Source organism: Ursus arctos, unplaced genomic scaffold, assembly GCF_023065955.2.
Source record: "Ursus arctos isolate Adak ecotype North America unplaced genomic scaffold, UrsArc2.0 scaffold_18, whole genome shotgun sequence".
Classification (NCBI taxonomy): Eukaryota; Metazoa; Chordata; class Mammalia; order Carnivora; family Ursidae; genus Ursus; species Ursus arctos.
Window position 1 is genome coordinate 51,202,987 of NW_026622852.1, and position 19,921 is coordinate 51,222,907.

Here is a 19,921-nt window from a genome sequence, read left to right on the forward strand (position 1 = left end):
CTGCTAAAGGAAAACGGAAAGACAAAGGGGAAAACGTAATTACCCAGCATTCTCAGGGGCGTGGGGATGGGCCGACTGGTTTCTTCTCACTCCTTGGAGAGTTGAGGCTGCCCTGGGTTTTGACTCGCTCCGTTTGGAGCCTGGTCACGGTTCAACAATTAATTTGCTCCATTTCGAATCCAGTCGTGCAGTGGGGCTCTTGGTACCCAGTGGACCCTGCGTTTGGGGGCAGACGTGGCTGCCACATGGTGGCCACCATCTCGACTCACGCGTGGTCATCGTGGCAGACAAGGCCATGGGCCCCTTGGCCAACAGGTGCTGAGGCTCATGTGTCCACACGGGTTCCGGGAGCTGGAGCATGGGTTTAGGCGGTGTCTGGCCTCAAGCTCACTGTTCCCCTGAAGCTGCTAGCTCATGGAATCCACATTAGGGATTATTAGCCCTAGTTTACAGATAAGGAAACTGAGGCTCCGAGAGGTGACATGACTGGCTTAGTGTCACACAAGTAGAGTGTGAAGCAGAGGTGGGATTTCAACACAGACTCCAGAACTATGTTCTTCCCTGTGTCCCCTGCCTTTCAGTCAAGAACGATGGAGGGTTAAAAGACTGCCGGGTCTGGGGCGCCTGGGTGGCTCAGTCGTTAAGTGTCTGCCTTCGGTTCAGGGCGTGATCCCGGGGTCCTGGGTCCTCCACTGGGAGCCTGCTTCTTCCTCTCCCACTCCCCCTGCTTGTGTTCCCTCTCTTGCTGGCTGTCTCTCTCTCTGTCAAATAAATAAATAAAATCTTAAAAAAAAGAACTGCTGTGTCTGGAGTCAGGTGAAAACTGCCCTGCTTCCCCCTCGCTGTGTGATCTTGGTCGAGTCAGTGAACACTCTGGGGCTCACGCTCTTCATCTGTGTAATGGGCACAACGCTATAGTCCCGCCACCGGAGTGTGGTGCGGAGGCCAAAAGCTCAGGCCTGGCTCCTCTAGCGCCCTCCAGCGGTGGAGGCTGTTGCTTATGCGTGTATATGAGAGAGTTTCTCCCAGTCATGTCTCTGGTCAGCTATCTCCCAAAAGGATATAATTATTCAAATTGAGTAAATGTTTGCTGAGTGGGTCATGGACTTCCTTTAGGTTCAAGCCAGACTGAGGCGCAAGAGAAGGTAGGAGGAGGACCAGAGTCGGGGGGTGGCCATGCCTGCCCCAAACTAACCTCAGTGTTCACATAGGAATAGCATTCATTCATTCGTTCATTCATCTAGCAAATGTTATTGTGTGCCAGGTCTGTTCTGGGTGCTGGGAATACAGTGAATGGGGAACAAGAGGACTTGAGTCCCCTGCACCCAGAGATCATATCCAAGGCTGAGAGGCAGAGGGCAGCCAGAGAAGCTGGGGAGGAGGCCACTACTATGTGTTAGAGAATGGCAATGATGGCAGCTGGGACAAAGGTGGAGTGGCCCTGATGATCCCCATGGAAGTGTATGGGGTAACTGTGGCTCAGAGAGGTCAAGTGATTTGCCCAAGGTCACACAGCGAATAGGCAACAGTGCTGGTGTGCCTGACTCCAGAGGCCACGCTCTAGCTGGTACCTGACACGGCCTCCCTTGGACTGCCTGAAACAGCATTACCACCCGAGTTCCAACTCACCCCAGTTCTAGAAATGTGTACACATGGTTTGGCAAAGTGCTTGGGCGATGCAGCCTACGTCACCCCTTCCCAGAACATAGTGAACAGTGGTTAATTAAAGGCTCTGAGGGGTCCTGCAAGAGAGGGACCCGCTGAGCAGGTTCACACAGCCTTTCCCATCCGTGTCCATGGAACCCACCTGGGGACCAGGACACCTTCTAACATTCATTCCATTTCTGCACGAATATTTGTTGGGCAGGGGCTACCCGCCCGCACTAAAGGAGCAAAGAAGGTGTGGTCCCTGCTCCCAGGTTGCAGACAGTCGGTGTCAGTCACTGCTCTGGGGCTTTGCGCTGGGACAGAGCTCCCTGGCAGGAGGAGGGTGCAGAAGATTGGGTGATCATCCAGCTCCACGCTCCTGCCTTCCTGTGCACAGACACCTCCCTGCACTGGCCCGCCCGGCCCAGTCCCGCCGGGAGCCTCCCTCGGGGAGTTAGTGCTCGGGGTGGAGGACTGGGGGGGAGGGTGGTGAGGCAGGTGGGGAGCTCGCGGTCTTGGGGCTGGCGGTCACGGGCATCCTCACCACTGGGATGCCCCAGGGGAGACAGAGAGAGGGAGAGGTGACCCACAACCCAGCCCTCAGAGAAGGAGAGTGTGGCTCGGTCCTGGAGGGCCTGGCTTGTGCCCATGCTGCCTGGGTGGCCTGAGAGCTGTGGGTTTTTATGGGACTCCCATCGCCTGCATTCTTGTGGGCTCCCCTCCTTGAGTCAAAATGTCTTGGCCAAGAGGATGACTTCAGGGGGCCAGAGCCACCCAGGGCTAGCAGCCCCCTCGCTGGATGCACTGGAAACCAGAAACTCCAGTCAGCAGCAGGTAAGACAGCGCGGCAGACAGGTCCTGTCAGCTAGGGCAGGCTTCCCGGAGGAGGAGGAGGTCTTGGAGTCAGGCCAGCAGGACCGCCCAGCTCAGGTATCTGCTGGAAGGCTGTGGACATGACGGTGATGAGCAAGGGCTTGGGCGTCTGGAAAGGCCCTGTTCAAACTCCAGCTCTGCCCTTAGAAGCCGTGTGATCTTGGGAAAATGACGTGACTCCTGTGAGCCTCGATTTCCTCATCTGTCAAATGGGACAAAGAACCTCAAAGTGCTCTTTAAGGACGTGGCCCAGGGTGGCCCGGAGCAACATTCCACTGGCGTGAGTGTTGGCCCTGCAACAGAGACAGGATTCTTTCTCTTCTCTTCACATTCTTTTTCTCCCCTGAAGGACTAGAGACTCTCTGGAAAATACTCCTTGACCTGAAAAAGCCCCAACTGGACGCTCCTGTGGGTCTGTTACAGACAGGACTTTGCAAATCAGATGTGACAGGGAGATGTGTGCCAAGGTGGTGGCCAGCTGTTCGGCTGTGGGGAAGGGGCTGCTTGGAGACGCGTGCGGCCTCCTCAGAGAGCAGTCGGCCGTCAGCCTTGGCTGTGCCCGGAGCACAGGTGTGAGAGCGTGGACACCCCTGCCTGGGAGGGGAGGGAGGGTTAGCGGGCCGCCGGTGGGTTAAACTCACACACACACACGCACACCCGTGCACACACACACACACACTCACGCATACGCGCACACCACTCTTCCGGAGGGGTGCTGGGGTTGAGCGAAGACTCCACTGTGCCCACGTGCAGGAGGTAGACAGTCGGGATTGGAGTCAGAAGCAGGTGCAGGTCCCACGAACACCCCTGCTTTGCTGGGCAAACTCCTTCACTCTTTAGGCCTTGTCGTTGGGAAGGAGGCTGCGGGTCCCGGCTTCTCGGTGAGTTTGAGAAAATTTTTTAAAAATTTAGTTTTTTAGTTACAGTGGTTGGCACATAATAACTGCTAAAGGGGTCCACTGATTTTACCTGCCCCCCCCCCCGCTCTGGTAAATGGGGCCCCTTCCCCGGAACCCCACGGGCTTGGAAGGCACGCCCATCACAGTGGCTCATTTCCCAGCCACAGGGATTGGCCCGGGGATGGACATGCGACCCCTGTGGGGCCAGTCAGAGACCTGGCCTGGGATGCGTCTCCGGTATTTGGGAGAGAGGTCCCTTCTTCTGAGGCTTGGAAGTCTTGTCTGGGTTGCTCTTGCCATGTGGAGGATGCCCTCCCCCCCTTTTTAAGTGTATTTTTTCGTTTATTTAAGTAATCTCTACACTCAACATGGAGCTCAAACTCACGACCCTGAGATCGAGGGTTGCCTGTTCCACCGACTGAGCCAGCCAGACGCCACAAGGACGCTCCTCTCAGGAAGAGAAGATGAGGCCCAGAAATGGGACAGTCGAGCTGCGGGTCATCAGGGTGACAGGGCAGCTGCTGACCGTCCTGCCCACTGGGTGACACACTTATGGACCAAAGCCTGGTCTCCGGCGTTGGGAAGCACGACCGTCAGCTGGGAGCTGCTCTGCTGCAGCCTAGGAAGGATATCTGGGTCCTGTCCCCAAGGGCCCCTCACAGCGTCCCAGGCAGTGACACAGATAAGTCCCTCCCACCGAATACAAAGGCCTCCTTTTCCAACATGGGAGAAACCAACCATTGGGGAGTAGCCACCAGCAGGCCCTCTTGCCACAGGAAGGGGAGAATTTCCGGGCTTCAGGAGGAAGACAACCATCTGGCACGATGAGCTCTAGGCCCCTGTGGCACTGCGGCCATGGGCCCCACCACCAGGCTGCCTGAGCCCAGAGGGAGGCTGGGGAGCCCTGTCCTGCTCACACCTCTCCCCACGGACGGGCTGGGCTTGCTGGACACTCTTTCTCTTGCTCTGAGAGTCCTCCTGGGGTTCTCTGCCTCAGAATCTGTCCTCCCCAGGCATCCACCGGCGTGTCATCCTCCAGCTGGCTCTATCAGAGCCACCCGGTGCCTCTCCCTGGAGTGTTCTCAGCCCCGGCTATGAACAGAACAAGGCTGTGTCTGCTGTTACAGACATCTGGTCACCTGAGCACTAGAGACTGGGCCATGGCCACATGCACCAGGAGTTCCCAAGGACAGGCTCTGCATCAGATCATTTCTATACATTCAGGGCCTGTTCAGGTGTAACACAAGGTAGACGTCAGTGGACACTTATTGAATGAGCGCTGAGTGCTTACATTCCTCCAGAGTTGGGGAACTCACTCCCCATCAGGAAACAGCTCTCATCGTACAGTGGCTGTCTTGGAGGGATTCCTTGGGCTTCTTCTTGGGTGAGTTGGAGAGGGTGGGTCCCTATCTGGCTCCCGGGTCCCCCCACCATCCCACGCCAGCAGTAGCTCCCTCCCCCCATGTCTTCCTCTTGCCAGGATGGAGACCCTCTTTGTAAATCTAAGTTAACCAGGCGGCTGCTTTAGTCACAAAGGCTGGTTGGAGCCTAAACTGGGGTTTGTCTCTGTCCATCAATGTGTTATACCTTCCCCGAAAGTGACTAGAAAGCAGAGCTGCCCATCTCACCGGATTGCACGTCTCCACACTGTAAATTTGTCATTCTGGCTAATGATTGCTTAGACAGAGGGCCAGTGAGCCCTTCCCTACCCGTCGCCTTATTCTCGAAGGCTCCTCCTGTGCGTGATCTCGCCGGGTCCTCCCAGCAACCCCACGAGGGAGGTTTTATTATTTCTTTTCCTTTTTCTTTTTTTAAGATTTTATTTATTTATTTAAGAGACAGAGAGGGTGAGAGAGAGAGAGAGAAAGAGAGAGATCACGAGCAGAGGGGAAGGGTAGAGGGAGAAGCAGGCTCCTGGTTGAGCAAGGAGCCCGATGCGCAACTCGATCCCAGGACCCTGGCATCGTGACCTGAGCCAAAGGCAGACGCTTCACCAACTGAGCCAGCCAGGCGCCCCAGGTTTTATTACTTCTGCCTGCATTTCACAGATGGGCCGTCAGATAGATGGCAGGATTCTCTCGAGGCCCCTGACATGGTGACTCACGCAGAAAGGTGTGGGCCTGGTGAGTGCAGGCCAGACCCCAGGCTGCGAGGCTGTGGGGAGAGCTCTCAGGCAGGCCCTTCTTTGACCTCAGAAGCCCTAGGGGACATGAAGCCCCCACCCTACTTACCCCCAAAGACCGCTGTGAACACCCTTCCTTGGCATTTTCAGAGCCTTCTCCTGGCTCTTCTTGGCCTACCCCAGGCGAGGCTGCAGACCCTGGGCCAATCACGAGGCTTTGCAAAGACACCCTTGTGTGTGGGGGGGGTGGGGTGGGGGGTGTCCCTGCAACGTTGGGTGATTGAGACCTTATTCTAGGGCCAGTAGCAGGGTACAGATCAACCAAAATGACCTACTCGAGTTTGCACACATGTCATCACCCTGGACCCCTTGGCAAGGCCGGCCAGCTCGCCCTGGAGGTCATCTCCTCTGTGGAGCCAATACCGCCCCCTTTCATGTGCAAACATCACCGCTGCACAAGCTGACCTTGGCCCCATTTAGGGGCCAGGAAACAGGCACAGAAAGCAAACCAAAGCCACCTGCCGGCAAGTGGCAGACTAGGGCCTGACCCTACCCTGACTGCAGCACCCATGCGCTCGGCCCCAGGCTGTCCTGGCTCCCCAGACCTGGGCCGCTGTGGTGAATTCCGCTCGTACCCAATATAGCCAGTCACAGCTGCTCTTTGCAGCAAGGAAACAGAGACTTCTGACACCTCCCCAGAATCCCAGGGTTTGACTCAGTTGCTCCCCAGCCCAGGAGAGTAACTCCTAAGATAAGGTGGGTGCAGAGGTTTGGGGGCGACCTTGCTTCTAGAACTTTCTCTCCTAATTTACAGCCTCTGCCAGACCTTTTCTCCAATGCACATCAGCTAAACCCTTAAAAGAGTCAAGGGCTTGAAGAATGCTAAAAATTTAATGTATGTTAAAAGGGTATTAAATTCTAAACTAAAATTTACATGGAAATATGACATTAAAATATTTTTAGCTTTCAGGAAGCTGGGGGCTGGAATGCTATAATACAGATGAATTTTATCATTTTAAAAAGAATTAGCCTCACAGTATTTCTTACGTATTCATAGAGCAAACGCATAAAGAAGGGAGCCCTGCCTAGAGTGTCTCCACAAAGGCAGGCCGGGGTGGTGAGAGGGGGGCCTGGAGGGAGATTCCCTGGGGGGGCTGGGGCTGCCCCCTGAGGCCCGAAGTCCTGCTGGCAGGGAAGGCCCTGACCAGTGTGTTCCCGGTGACTATGTGCCTGGACACCCTTGTCTCCATGGCTACCTAGTCTCTGCCGTGCACCAGGCTTATGACATTATCTCATTTATGCCTCACGCGACTCACTGCCATTGGGCTCCCCCCAGCTGGTGGCCCAGCTCAGTGTCCTGCTTCTGAATTAGGAGGGGGGGGGTACCTGAGGGACAGGCAGAGCTGGGATCCCTGACCCAGCCGCCTCTCCGCCAGCCCACCCCTGCTCTACACATCGTCATCGAGCAGAGAGCCAGAGGGGCTCCTGCCTCCTGGCTCTGTGGCCCTGTGACCCAGCAATTAACTGTCCACAAAGGCCTATTACGCCAGACGCCGTGGTCAAGGGAGGGCCTGGCACTTGGTGGGCCATTCTCTCCTTGTCACAGCCTGGGGGCGAGGACCGGGACAGTCGTCCTAGGCAGCGCAGAGTGGGAGCTGAGGGCAGCACCAGCCCAAGCCGGTGTCCTGACCCCTCACGACTGAGATGAGCTCTCTTACCTTTTCCATTTTACAGATGGGGAAACTGAGGCTCCTCCACCAAGGGCAGGGTAGGGGTTCCCACCTGGGGCTTTGACTTCAGGCCGTGGTTGTGTACTGGAGAAGGCGCCTGGCCCTCGGGCTGTGGTGACAGCCGAGGGGCCCGGCAGATCGCTCTCCCCACCCCGGCTGAGGGCATCCGCAGCCCCGGCCAGGACAGAGTGGGGAGCGTGGCTCAGCCTGGCAGCGAGCTCTGGTCCCAGGAGGAATCCCGGCCAGGGCAGGGGCTGGCGCAGGAGGAAATGACCACTCGCTGCCTGGCGGGCGCCTCCCCGCCACCGCACCTCCGGGAGGTCACTCATTGGCAGTTAAAAATCTATTGTGACTTGTCAGAAAAATGAATAAATGGGCACATTATTTTTTCATTCCAGACCTCAGCATCTGTTTGTCTAATCAGGAAGGAGAGTGGGGAAGTCGGCAAGGGCTGCCTTGCACGTTTCATGTAAGTTTTCCTCTGTCAGAGGAGTTTAAATGGGTAATGAACAGGCTGTGGTGATTTGAAATATAATCCCATTACGCTGACGAGATTACAGGGCTTCGAGACTTCACAAATCACTCTTAGGGCTTTTATAGCAAACACCACCCTGTTGGGACTTCGCATTTAAGCAGAGGTGTTTGGTGGGAACAGAACATGACAGGCTTAACTCTTTCCTCCTCCTGGGCCGCTTTCCGAACAGAAGGGCCCTGCGGGTGGGGCCTTGGTGACACCTGCAAGATTGGGCCGTTTAGGCTGCATCGGCTACCGTGGGCCCCAGACGGAGGCCAGCTGGGCGGGGGGTGCGCAGTGGGAGGTGGGAGAGCCGACTCGCTACTTCCCCACTGCACGGCCTCTGGTGAGGGACTCTGCTGCTCTTTGCCTGTTACCTCCTTCGGAAAACGAGATTAGACGAGCCTGAGGACGGCTGGCCAGGAGCCATCATGCTGGGCCCTCGTCAGCCCTGTTGGTGACGGCCCAGTGCAGCTCTTTGCCGAACTCCTGGACACTGTGTCACCTTCCCCTGGGGGAGCTCCAGGACACCTGTGATACCCAGCGCTGGCCACTGCACCACACACCTCAGGCCTCCAGGCCCACGCGGCCCCCACAGAGCCTCCGTGGCATTCACTCTGGTGTGGCCTGGGGGTCACCTGCCCACCTCCTGGGCCTCACCAGACTGTGAGCGTCTTGACCGCTAAGTCGGAACTTCGGCCCCCTCCCTGCCTCTGGGGTTTTGCAACCTGACCTGGGGAATGGGAACCCTAAAAGCAGCCGACAAGTTTTCGGGGACACGACAGGGGTGGGCATAAGCTTCTTAACCCATGGAGAGAAGACTCAGAGGGATGTCAGTGTGGTCTGCAAGCAGCTGGTGGGGCTTCTCGGGCAGTGGGGACACCGGTCCTGGGGCCCAGGTAGGAGTGATTGGGAGGCAGCTGGCATTCGGGGTGGGAAGAGGGGTCTGACATGCAGAGGCTGAGGCGCGTTGGGTGGGTTCTGATGGGCCATCAGTGAAGGTGGCCTAGGGTAACCAAATGGGCCAACAAGGAAAAGCACTGAGCCGAATGGCAGTGAGTGCCCCGTTGGTAGAGGTGTGCAAGCAGAGGCTCCAAGACCGGGAGGGAACATGCACTTGCTGCCCCAAGAGGGGAGGACGGACTAAGTGGCCTCACAGTATTTCGTAGAATTCTCGCTCAGAAGCAGAGACGCTCCTGCAATTCTTGGCACACAGACACCACCGGAAGGAAGGCTGGGTTCACTGTGATGGAGACATTTAAGACATTCTCTAGAAAGGTCTGCAGAGGTCCCCCTACTCCAGCACCTTTATTTCCAGAGGAGGAAACGGAGGCCCCACGGAGGCAGTGCCCACCTCAGCCCCACGAAGTCCAGAGCCGTGGAGGGCGGAGCCCAGCGGGGACGAGCAGGGCTGTGGGGTCAGAGTCGCGGTGACACCCCCCCAAGCCCCAAGTCCTCAGCGCTGGAACAGAGGCAATGACAGGACCTGTCCCCCGCTGGCTGGGGGAGTTACACGGGCTCCTGCAGATTTGTAAGGAGCCAGCACAAAGCCGGCCTGGCGAGCTGTCGGCCCTCAGACCTCGGGGGGCGCCTCCCGGCGGCTCCAGGGCCCACTGCACAGGTGCCAGGCCCGCCCGCGGCAAAGCCCCGTCGGTGAGTTGGCTCGTCGGGGTGGGAGATGCTGCCGGAGAGCCGCCGTGGGGCCTGGAGGGCCACCGTGCGCCTCGGGCATGCTGAGCTCCTGCTTGGCCGTCCGTCCTCGAGGAGCTCATGGTTTTATCTCAAAATCCAGGTAGGGGGCTGAGAGAGGGGCCGAGGAGAAACTGAAATTCCATAGTCTCGGTACTCGGTTGACCCGGGAGGTTTTACAGCGTCAGTCTTCCTTCAGGTGGACAGGTAAAGCGCAGGCGCGCTGTATTTCACACACGAGGACGCTGTTGATTTTGTACTCGAGGGACGTGAAGATTTCAGTGCCGCCCTGAGCGAAGAGGGTCATCCTGTCTTGCGCAGTATTTAAGGACGCCCACGGTGCATTTCAGGGACCGTTGGTACTACAAGAACTGCCAGCAAATGCCACTACCCAGAGCGGTTCGCTGTGGAGGCACGAGTCAGGATAGCGTAACTCGAGACTTCAAGAATTCCAAGCAATACACAAAAGATGGTATTTATATGACTTTTGTTTTAATATTTTAATATTGAATATGTCACAAGATTTAATGACCAAATTAGTCATTTACACTTTTCAAAGATATCTAAATATAAAATTGCTAAAAATTCAAATACAGATAGATAGCAAGCTACAAATAATATTTCTTTCGTTTCTGGGGTGGGTGGGAATGGAAGACGTTAGAAAAGGATGCTTCTGTGGGCTGAACAAAGATTAGAATGAAAGAGGAATTCATTAAAATGCCCCCAGTGCAAAGAAACACACTCGACTTATGAGATGCAGTTTTTGGCACATCTCTTCCTATACAACAACTTAAACAACTCTTTGAAATGCAGGTCCTCGGTGAAACGTCTGGTCCTCGACCCTGGCCGGGGACAGTGCGAAAGGATGTCACCCTGGGAGGGACCCTGGAGAGGCTGGTGAGGACCACAGAGGCAGCTGGTGTGGCCAGAGGTGTGGTGTCAGTGGGTGCTCGACCCCTTGCCCGCCCGCCCGAGCAGTCGGACCCCACGGGGGCAGGCTCCCCTCTGGCCTGCCGCCTCTGCTCACCATCCCCCCGACAGAGGGAGAAATGGCAGCTTCCCGCCTGCTCAGACAAGGAGGCAGGCACTGCATGGAGACGAAGAAGGGGAGCGGAGGCCCTTCTGAGTCAGTGGAGCAGAGACTCTTCCAATTCCAGGAAAACTACACATGCAGGTCTAATGACTGGCTGAAAGATACCTGCTATTTAAGAAATGGAAAAGCTCACTTCTGCCCGGGAGCTCAGTGTGACCCGAAGACCAGCTGTCACCCCACTCTCCCGGCGGCCCGTGCTTGACCTGCAGTCCCGCGTCTCTGAAACCAAGAGGTTCCAGGACCAGCTGAGGAGAGGTGGTTTCTGAAGGGGGAGCCTGGGACACACACCACCAGGCCCCCCATCCTAACTTTAGTGAGATGCTATCCTCAGAGCAATGCACTCATTTAAACAAATGGCATAGTTAAAACTATTGACTAAGCCCTAAACATTTCTTCTGAGAAATCGAGCCATAGCTTTTCCAATCTGCCTGTTCAATATGGGAACAGGTTTTAAAGAGAATGACATGATCAATCCTCTGCCCCAAAGAATGGCCCGTCATACCAACCATGATAAAGAGTACGCCTGTTTATTAAAAGGAAAAAAAAAAAAAGAAATGTACATTTTTGTTCTTCGTTTAAGAAATTTGATCAAGTTGCAAGGAAATGTCTGGGCATGGCTATGTACATCCTCAGGCAGGGCCATCGGGCAGTGAAGATGGCTGGATGTGTGGTCTGTGTCGTCGGGCCCCCTGGCACTGCTCATCAAAGCCACTGCCACTCGGCCTTCGGTCCTGTGGAGACGTCCCTAGCTCCATTCCCCCCAGAAGCCCCCTAGCCTTGTGCCTGTGGGACTGCAGGACACGGGGTGGGCTCTAGGGCCACCTGGCCCTGGCAGGCAGGCTCTGAGCTATGGTGACAGATTGGGGCTGGAGGCCAGTGTCATTGCTGCCCTGATTTCTTCTCCTTCTGGAAGCTGAAGCTTGTACGTCTGTTCAGTTTTCTTTGTTTTTGAGCAAAATAGTCAGCCCGGGCAGTGCTTGCTCGTGATTCCAGGATGTAGTTAACCTAGAAAGCAAGAGGACACAGCCCAGTCACTCGGCAGCCACTCTCTGCTCGCTCAGGGCAAAGCAGGGAAGGGCCCTGAGCCGGGCTGGGAGCCCCAGGGCCAGGTGCTCTCTTGTGCGTGGAGCCGAGTCATCACAGCAACCCGGTAGGCGGGGACAGAGACCACTTTCCAGCGGGAACACGGAGGCCCGGAGAGGACCCGGCCTTTCAGTCCTGTGGGGCGGAGGGAGGACTTCCTGATTCCACAACCCTCCTCAGCACGTGCTGCCTCCCAGAAGGCTGTGCGCCAGGCTTCCTGGTTCTGGTCCTCACCTGCTGTGCGACCCTGGGCCTGCACACAACCCCTGAGCCCCCCTTCCCTCGTCCAAAAGACGAGAACGCTTCAGGAATGAAAACCAACTGAAGCTGGGCTGTTTTCAGCCTCCCCCTGGTAGGTACAGAGCTTCCAACTACGGGGTTTCCTCTGCTGCCCACGAGCACCCTGCCAGCCAGGGCGCGTTTGATAGAAAGGAGTAAGGCTCAGGGAAGAGGGCTGAGCTGACCAGGATCACCCAGAGGTCAGGGTCAAAGCTGGGAGAGGAGCTGTGGAAGTCCCGTGTGAAGAGTGCACAGCCGGGCCGCCCCCGGGCAGCAGCTGCACGCGGTCACTGTCTTAGCACCTGCCATGTCTGAGCCCGGCTCCAGGCTTGGTTCGAGACAGAGGGAAAAGTAGGACTTGGACCCTGCTCCGAGGAGTTCACTGTCTAGTGAGCATCCAACAGCATGACATGTGTGACACCAGAGACAGAAGAAGCAGGAAAGGAGGGGTAATGATCGGGGATGTCCCGTGGGGCAGGGAGATCTTGCAGAGGAATAAGCGAGCTGGGTTTTGAGAGATAAATAGGAGCTCAGGATGTACCAGGGGCAGGGGAGAACCAGCACGCATTCCAGCATGGCAGTGGAAGGCAGCACGGGCGGGCAGGGGGGTGTTCTGGGGAACTTAACTGCTTCGTGCCCAGTCCAGGTGGGGCGGGCAGAGCCAGGGGAGGGCAGTGGTGCTGGGATCGGACCTGGGCCCCAGTGCAGAGGCTGAACCCCTGGCTGGACAGCGTGGCGGCAGCAGTGCTGCTGGAGTGCTTTTCAAGGATGAACTCATGTAACCTTCACAACAGCCTTGTGAGACAGATGCCACTATCATCCCATCGCGCAGATGAGAAAATCAAGGCACAGAATGGTAATGTCTTTACTCAAGGCCACAGAGCTAGTAAGTGTCTGGGCCAGAATCCCCCTTGATTGGCAGACTTGCAGTTCCCCAGCCCCCTGGCCTCCCCAGAGGTGCTCCCACCTCCTTGCCCCCTCAGATACCGCTCCTCCCTCTGTCCTTGCCAGCCTCTGGCTGGGGCTTTTTGTAGCAAACACCTTTTCTCTTCACTCTCAAATATCTGTAAGTTATGACCAGCAACCCGAATAGTTTTGGCTACAGAGACCCGCCAGCACCTCTGCTGATTCTCCTCGGAGGGCCACGTGGCCCACGCCCTGAGTGGGAGCGGCCCCCGCTGCCTCTGAGAACGCAGCCGAGGGTGTGCGGGTGAGGCAGGCGGGATGGCGTGCCTCCCGTGGGCCGAGGCTCCAACGCTGTGTCCCCTCAAACTTTCTGCTCTGATAGTCACCAGCAGCAGGCGTTACAGGCTGGCGTGTGAGTACAGAAGGCCTGACGTGCTTGGCCCACTGCCTCGCCGAGTTACCAGCTGAGAGCAATAAATCATGAGGACGGCGGGGCCGGGCTGACGATCCGGGACACTACAATGTATGGAAATGAGAGGTTTTATCATTCTTAGTAAGAGCAATCTTTGGATTATATTGTTTGCACACTCAGCCAACCTAGTGTTTTCAGTGTATTTTTGGCACATATAACTTGACGAAAGCATTTAAAAATGATCCTTAACTAGCCAACTATCTCCTAAATTTATTATCTTCAGTGCTTTGTGATAATCACATAGATAATTTTAATGGAAGATTAATGTAATAATCAAAAGATAAAAACGCCCTTTGGTCTGCCATTAGCTGGTTAATATGCTGTGGCTTAAAACTTGCACAATTTTATGCACTACAGAGTGTTTCACTTTCAATGCGTTTTACAGCTTAAGGCATAAAAATATAGGGAGTTTTCATGGTCAATAAAGCCACAGCCTCCATCACTCGATCACAAGAAGAACCCAATTTGAAGAGACCAATGATTCCTCTGAGATTCATCTCGAAGCCTGCAGAATTAGGGACCACACATGGCTTAGCTCGATGGTGGCTGGGGTTGGAGCCGAGGCTCTGCCTTTGCACATTCCGCGGCCTTGGGCCTCTGTCTCCTCATCTACAGAATGGGGATAACAATGTCTACACTCTGCAGGGCAACAGTGAAGACTGAACAGTTACATAAGATATCTTGTATGCAGTTGGTGTTCAATAAATGGGAGACATTAATATTTCTACATGGGGGAAAAACATGACGGGATAAAATCACTCGATGGAGAGTTGCCTGTTCATAACTGTTTCTTGGACCTTGGCTTCTGGCCCTTATCTTCTTTAATTTCCATCTAAAGCTCCCGTTTTATGTCAAACTCCTGAATTCTAACATGCATTATTTGAGTCTAAGACTGACTCCTGGAAGAGCCTCTGGTGGAAACATTTCTGCAAACTCTGGGACACAGGGCTGGGGCCTCAGTCACTTGGTATTGGTGCAAAGCTCAGACACTGTGGGGATGGCAGAGAAGGCTAAGTATTTAAATTGCTATAAAAATCAGAGACAGAAAAAGTGAAATTTAATCTTCCATCAGGATCATGACCATTAGCTCTCTAAGTAAATCAGGCCTGGGCACGCTGTGACTCTCCTGGAGTCTCGAGCTTGATGCAATATTTCTACAAACATTTTCATACGAAAACAGACATTTCAGGGGAGGCGACAAGGCCTCCGGGACTTAGCAGAAAAGCATCTGCTTCGAGGGAGCATTTGGTCCTGTAAAATGATTTCTCTCCACTTGCTCTTGCACAGCCTCATACTGAAGTCATAAACCTGTGTTTCTGTCATCAATCTGCTGTTGTGAAAATTATTTTGATGTCAAACACAGGATTATAATTTTACTAGAATCCTTCTCAAGTCTTGAATATTTTAATGCCGGCTATAAAAAAAAGGCCAGCCCCTGATGGGGTAATGGAATATTTCTTTACCTGGCCCCCGAACACTGAGCAAGTCCCTGTGCTGTCTGGTGACAATCTGGCAAGTAACTCTTAGCTCGCTGGTTTCCAGCACTGCAGGCAGGCCCTGTGTCCCTACTGCCTGGTCCCCCAGCAGTGTTATCCTTTTCATTTTCATCCACTACATTTGGAAATCTTTTGTAGCCATGAGGGCTTGGCCTCTAAATGTCTCTGCAAAATAATGCCATTTGGTTGAAACCTCTCCTTCAACTCCTCAAGGGTACACACATCCAGGGGGTTAGGAGCACACGTTCTAGAAGCTGCCAAACCTGGGGTCAGGTCCAGTTCTGCCAGTCATGGTCCTGGCTAAGTTTCTTTGTTTGAGCTAGTTTTCATCTAGGAAATGGGAAGAATTTTCCATTACTGCCTCGCAGAACCACGAAGGTTCTGTGAAAGAGGCTCAGCTCAGGTCCTGTACTCTGCAATCCCTCAGTACAGCTTGGCTACTTTCTAAAAATTTTATTTATTTTAGAGAAAGCTGAAGAGAGAGCATGAGCAGGGGGAGAGGCAGACAGCGAGGGAGAAAGAGAATCCTAAGCAGACTCCCCGCTGAGCAGGGAGCCCAATGTGGGGCTCGATCCCAGGACCCTGAGACCATGACCTGAGCTGAAGTCAAGAGATGGACGCTTAACCAACTGGGCCGCCCAGGCGCCCTCAGCTTAGCTCCTTCCATTATTATTACTTGCTGGCTTTTACTCTCAAGAGGAGATTGAATACTCATCTACGTGGGTTTACCCTACCTCATTTGATCTGTGTTCTAGCAGCCTTTGCTGGGGTGGGGCGGTGCACCTGCTATGATCTCCACTTTACAGGTAGAGACACTGAGGCCCTGAGGTGATGTGACGAGCCAGAGTCACACGGCTACTGGTGGGGAAGGCCCCTTGGCCTGTAAATGCCGCTCTGTTGAAGCAAGCAGCTCGGCCGTTTCTACCTGTTCTGTCTGTGTAAGACTCCGCCTGAGGGAAGGGTTCTCGGTTTGGAAGTCTGAACACCACCAGTGCAGGGCAACTCCGAGTGTGGTGCACGGACCGGCAGCCTGGGCGGCACCCGGGAGCTTCTCAGGGACGCACCGTCCCGGGCCCCACCCCAGCCCCGCAAACCGGCAAGGCCCCAGGGGAGCTTTTCTCAGCCTGTCCCCACTTTGCAAGGTTCTGTGTGACCTGGCCTTCCCGCCTGCTCTGCTCCAGCCACACAGGCCTGGGTACAGCCCCTGGCCTCTTGTGCTCGCCCTGCCTCTCCGTCCAAGGTGCTTTTTCTCTCTCCTCACCTGGTAAAACCTGTGCTTTTTCATCCATCCTTCAGGGTTCAGCTCTCCCTGCACCTCGCCCCGCCTCCCCCTCTGTCAGTTCACCTTTTCTACATCCACGTGGCACCTTTGTGACTGCTTAACAATCTCCTTGTATTGTAACGTTTCATGTCTGTCTCCTCTGACAGAGGCAGAGCTTTCTGGCGGCAGGGCCTGGGTCTGTCCCTGCAACGTCCCAGGGACTAGGCTGGCACAGAGAAGGTTCTCAGTGAGCACTGCTGAGACATGGTAACATACCATTGTAGCATAAAGATGAATACGTGTAGAACAGGTTGCTAAAATGATCCTGAATACATTAAGTGTCTTTACCCAATAACAACAATTTCCTCTGAGTCCATTCCAGGGGCCTTGAGGAGCTCCCGACAATGGATGGGAGGAAGCTGAAGGGGGTCCTGGTTTGGCTGAATCGGGAGAAGGGCAGCTGACCTGTGGTGTGGCCCTGGGTATGGGTGCTCCCCACCTGGGTGACCAGAAGGCAGCTCCTGCTCTGCAAACCGGGCCCGGGAGCCTTGTCCAGTGCCGGGAGGAGGCGGCTGCTGCCAGCCCGAGACTCTGGGGCCTGGCCCGAGACTCTGGGGCCTGGCCCGAGGAGGAGCACTCACCTTGAGCACGATTTCGTTGACAGTAGCAGCGTCAGATTCGAAGTAGAGGTGCTTATAGTCGTGATTGCTTAGATACGTGAGTTTAAATATTGCGTGACCTGGAGAGAGACAAAGAGAGAAAAGGCAGCATTGAGGGGGTTCTGGTGAGTTCCCCTTGGGGAGGCCCCTACATGTTCTCCCCTTGGCGTTCCAGTTCAAGCGAGAGCAAGTGGAGGCGGTGAGGCCGACTGTTCCCGGGGGCAGTTCATTTTTCTCATCACAGGCCAGGGAGAAAAAGGACAGTGGGGGGAAAAAAAAAGCAAATGGCTAGTTAGCTCCCATTCCACTGAGTGTGTTCAGGGCAACGCCACATTAGGAAGGCTTTACCGAACGACTTCTAGACAATGAGTACATGGAAAAGGTGGTATTTTTAAGGTAGGCCATTAACTCCATATTATTACTCTAAAAATAAAATAACTGTGCTTAAAGGCAAATAAATGAGCAACAGGAAGGACAAAGGCTGCTGGTAATGCTATCACGGGGCTTCTCCATGGTCCTGGCGACTGCGGGCTAGTGGAGTCCTGGTCTCGTGACCCTGCCTGGAAGCTGCTCCTGGGCCTCCTGTCATTTCTACCCTAGAAGGATGGCACCTCACACGGCTGTCCGACCTCAGGGGGTCAGATCTCTGAACACACACATCTCTCCCAGAACCAAATTATTTCAGGCCCCTTTCCCAACACCTTCAGAGTAACCTTGTCATTTCTGGGACCGCTTCTGGCCCAGCCCCTCTCACTTCATCTCACTCCCACGCACAGACCGGCCCATGGTACTGCACACCCCCACCAGCCTCGGCCTGACATGTCCTCTCTCACTGACCTGTCTGGAAAAGGGCTGCCGATCTTGGGTGCCTCAGCTCACCTGCTACCTCCTTGGGTAAGTCTTCATAGCTATACTTCTAGGCGCCCTTCTCAGGAGGCCTCCCATACCATATGTGGCCTGTCAAAGAAACCTGCTTACTATGTCACAACACCTGCAGACAGGTGCCACGTGCCTGTCCTTTGGGCCAGACATGCCAATCAGATTCCCTCTTCTAAACAGATACGGATGCCAGCCTGTCTTCAGTCCCAAGTGAAGCCCTCCCTGACCCACCAGTACATGCTGCCCTCGAGGTATGGGAGACCCTGTGGCCCTCCAAGAAAGTCTTCTTTCTCCTTAAGCTATTTTGAAGTTGGTTTCCATTACCGGCAACCAAATGAGCAATGCTTCCGAGAGACATGTAGTCAGTGCTCAGCAAAGTTCCCAGACTCGGGAGCAGCTGCTGACACCCTCCCGCAGACAGCCTCAGAAGCAACCTTCCCGAGTCTGCTCTGCAGACCTCAGGGCTGGTGAGATTAAGCATATCCTTTCTAATAGGCCTTCTCATCTGTTTTCCTTTTAATTGAAGTAGCACTGGTCATAGTTATTAATTAATAATATATCACCCATATTACTGTAAGTTCACCTCTTTCCCGGAGAAATCTTCTTGGGGACTTTATTTACAGTAGCTAATTCTTCAGATCTCCAAAAATAAACTGATATATGTTGTACGTTTGTGGCCAGAAAAGTTGAGCTGCTGGTATTTTATCCTGGAAACATCATTATGATATACTAATTGTGACTATAAATTCTATATTGAAAAAATTAGCTAATAATTTCTGAAAAACCTCACTTTCAGTCACTTGACAAATTTAGCCTGATTCTAAATCGTGGTACTAAAATGTTAGAATTCTTAGCCAGAAGCTAATCATCCTGTTAATATGTAAATTACTTGCTTCTGATAAGAAAGTGAATCTCACATACATAGATCTGTATGTACGTGTGTGTTCCTTTATTTTCACAGGACCCATTCTGGAAGAGGAGTCTTGTTGGTGATATCGCTGTGTAGAGGAACAATGCGGTTATCTGTTGGCCATGCTGTGGCCAAGCAGGGACATCCATGAAGGTCACAGGGCAGTGAAGGACAAACAGAGACCTGCCCTCCAGGAGGCCTGCCCATGACACCTGCCCGTGACAGACACAGACACCAGGGCCTGGGGCTAAAAAGGACCAGAAGGTCTCAGGGAGGCCCGTAGACCTGAAGCTTCAGGGTTCACTGACCACTCTGATAAGGGATCTCATGGACTGTCTAGGCCACCTGCTCCCACTCGTCACTGACAAAACCAAACCAAACCTCAAGATGTTAGACCATGTTTTGCCCAAACAACTGAGATGCTACTAAAAATCTTTTCTGCACTCTTTAGGTCGAGCCAAACCTATACGTAGCATATGTGATATGCAGTCTCACTGGCCTGGGGAGCCTCTGGAAACCCTGACACCTGTCCTCTTGGGATCACACTGCCTGTGGAGTATACCGACCGTGGGCTTATAGAGGGGAGGTCCGCAGCTCATCTGCACCAGAGTCACATGAAAAACAAAAAGAAAACATCCCAAGTCAAGTCTCCTGAAAGGCTGCATACTTGGGCCAGGTGAGCACAAGCATACTAACATCTGCATTTTGCTGCGTGTGTTCCTTGCCTGTCCCTGGTGCTCATTCCAGAGCCCCAAGGAAGAGTGAAAGGATGATGAAGAGTCCACCACTTACCATCTCTCTGAAGCCTCTGATTTATTTGTCTTTTCCAGAGAAAGCATTCACGTCACAGAGAGACGAGAACACTGAGAATGTTATCTGGAGGACCTGTACTTTAATTTCAGTGAAGCAGCCCTTTTGTGATTATTACAGAGCCACAGATGTCAGTAACTGGGATAAGGTATGGTGAGATAGTGACAGCATATAGCCCTTTCATACACTGTGGCAGAAGTTTCGAGGGATAGCTCTGGTGAAATCAGCGGGCACGGTTTCACCCATACTGGAGCCATGGGACATGGGGCAGACTCAAACCAACGGAGAGTTTTTGCTATGAGGACTCTGCACTCACTCCAGGGATCCCTTCTGCTTGGTGGCCAGAAGGGCAGTTTTACTCTGTTCAGGCCCTGCCAGAAGCACAGGCTTAGGCAAGGGCCAGAGGAATGAACAGAGTCAAGAACAGTGAGAGCCAAGAGGGTGCTAAGAGCAGGTCGCTGCTGTGGAGACCGCAGCGGGAGGTGGTGGCCCAGGCAGGGAAGGGTCAGCAGAGTTTCTTGGAGGAGCTGATACTGGAGCAGTCTTAAAGGAGGATGGGGAGTGAGCCGGGTAAGGGTAGGGGTGGAGAAGGATGCAGC

At 54.1% G+C, this 19,921-nt stretch overlaps 1 protein-coding gene across 11 annotated transcripts in view; it reads right to left on the bottom strand.

Moving 5' to 3' along the window:
* Positions 1 to 9,944: 9,944 nt before the first annotated feature.
* MAPKAP1 (MAPK associated protein 1) overlaps positions 9,945 to 19,921 on the bottom strand; it is a 237,004-nt gene continuing 227,027 nt past the window's right edge. For 9 of the 11 annotated variants that reach the window (XM_048222917.2, XM_026513965.3, XM_057313762.1 and 6 more), the window contains 2 exons: positions 16,706 to 16,803; positions 9,945 to 11,572 (listed from right to left, as the gene is read on the bottom strand). In XM_048222917.2, coding sequence (XP_048078874.1) covers positions 11,447 to 11,572; positions 16,706 to 16,803 — 224 coding nt within the window. In that variant the 3' untranslated portion in view covers positions 9,945 to 11,446. Of the gene's footprint in view, positions 11,573 to 16,705; positions 16,804 to 19,921 lie in introns of those variants that run through there. The other 2 variants (XM_044389606.2, XM_044389607.2) reach the window with 1 other exon arrangement.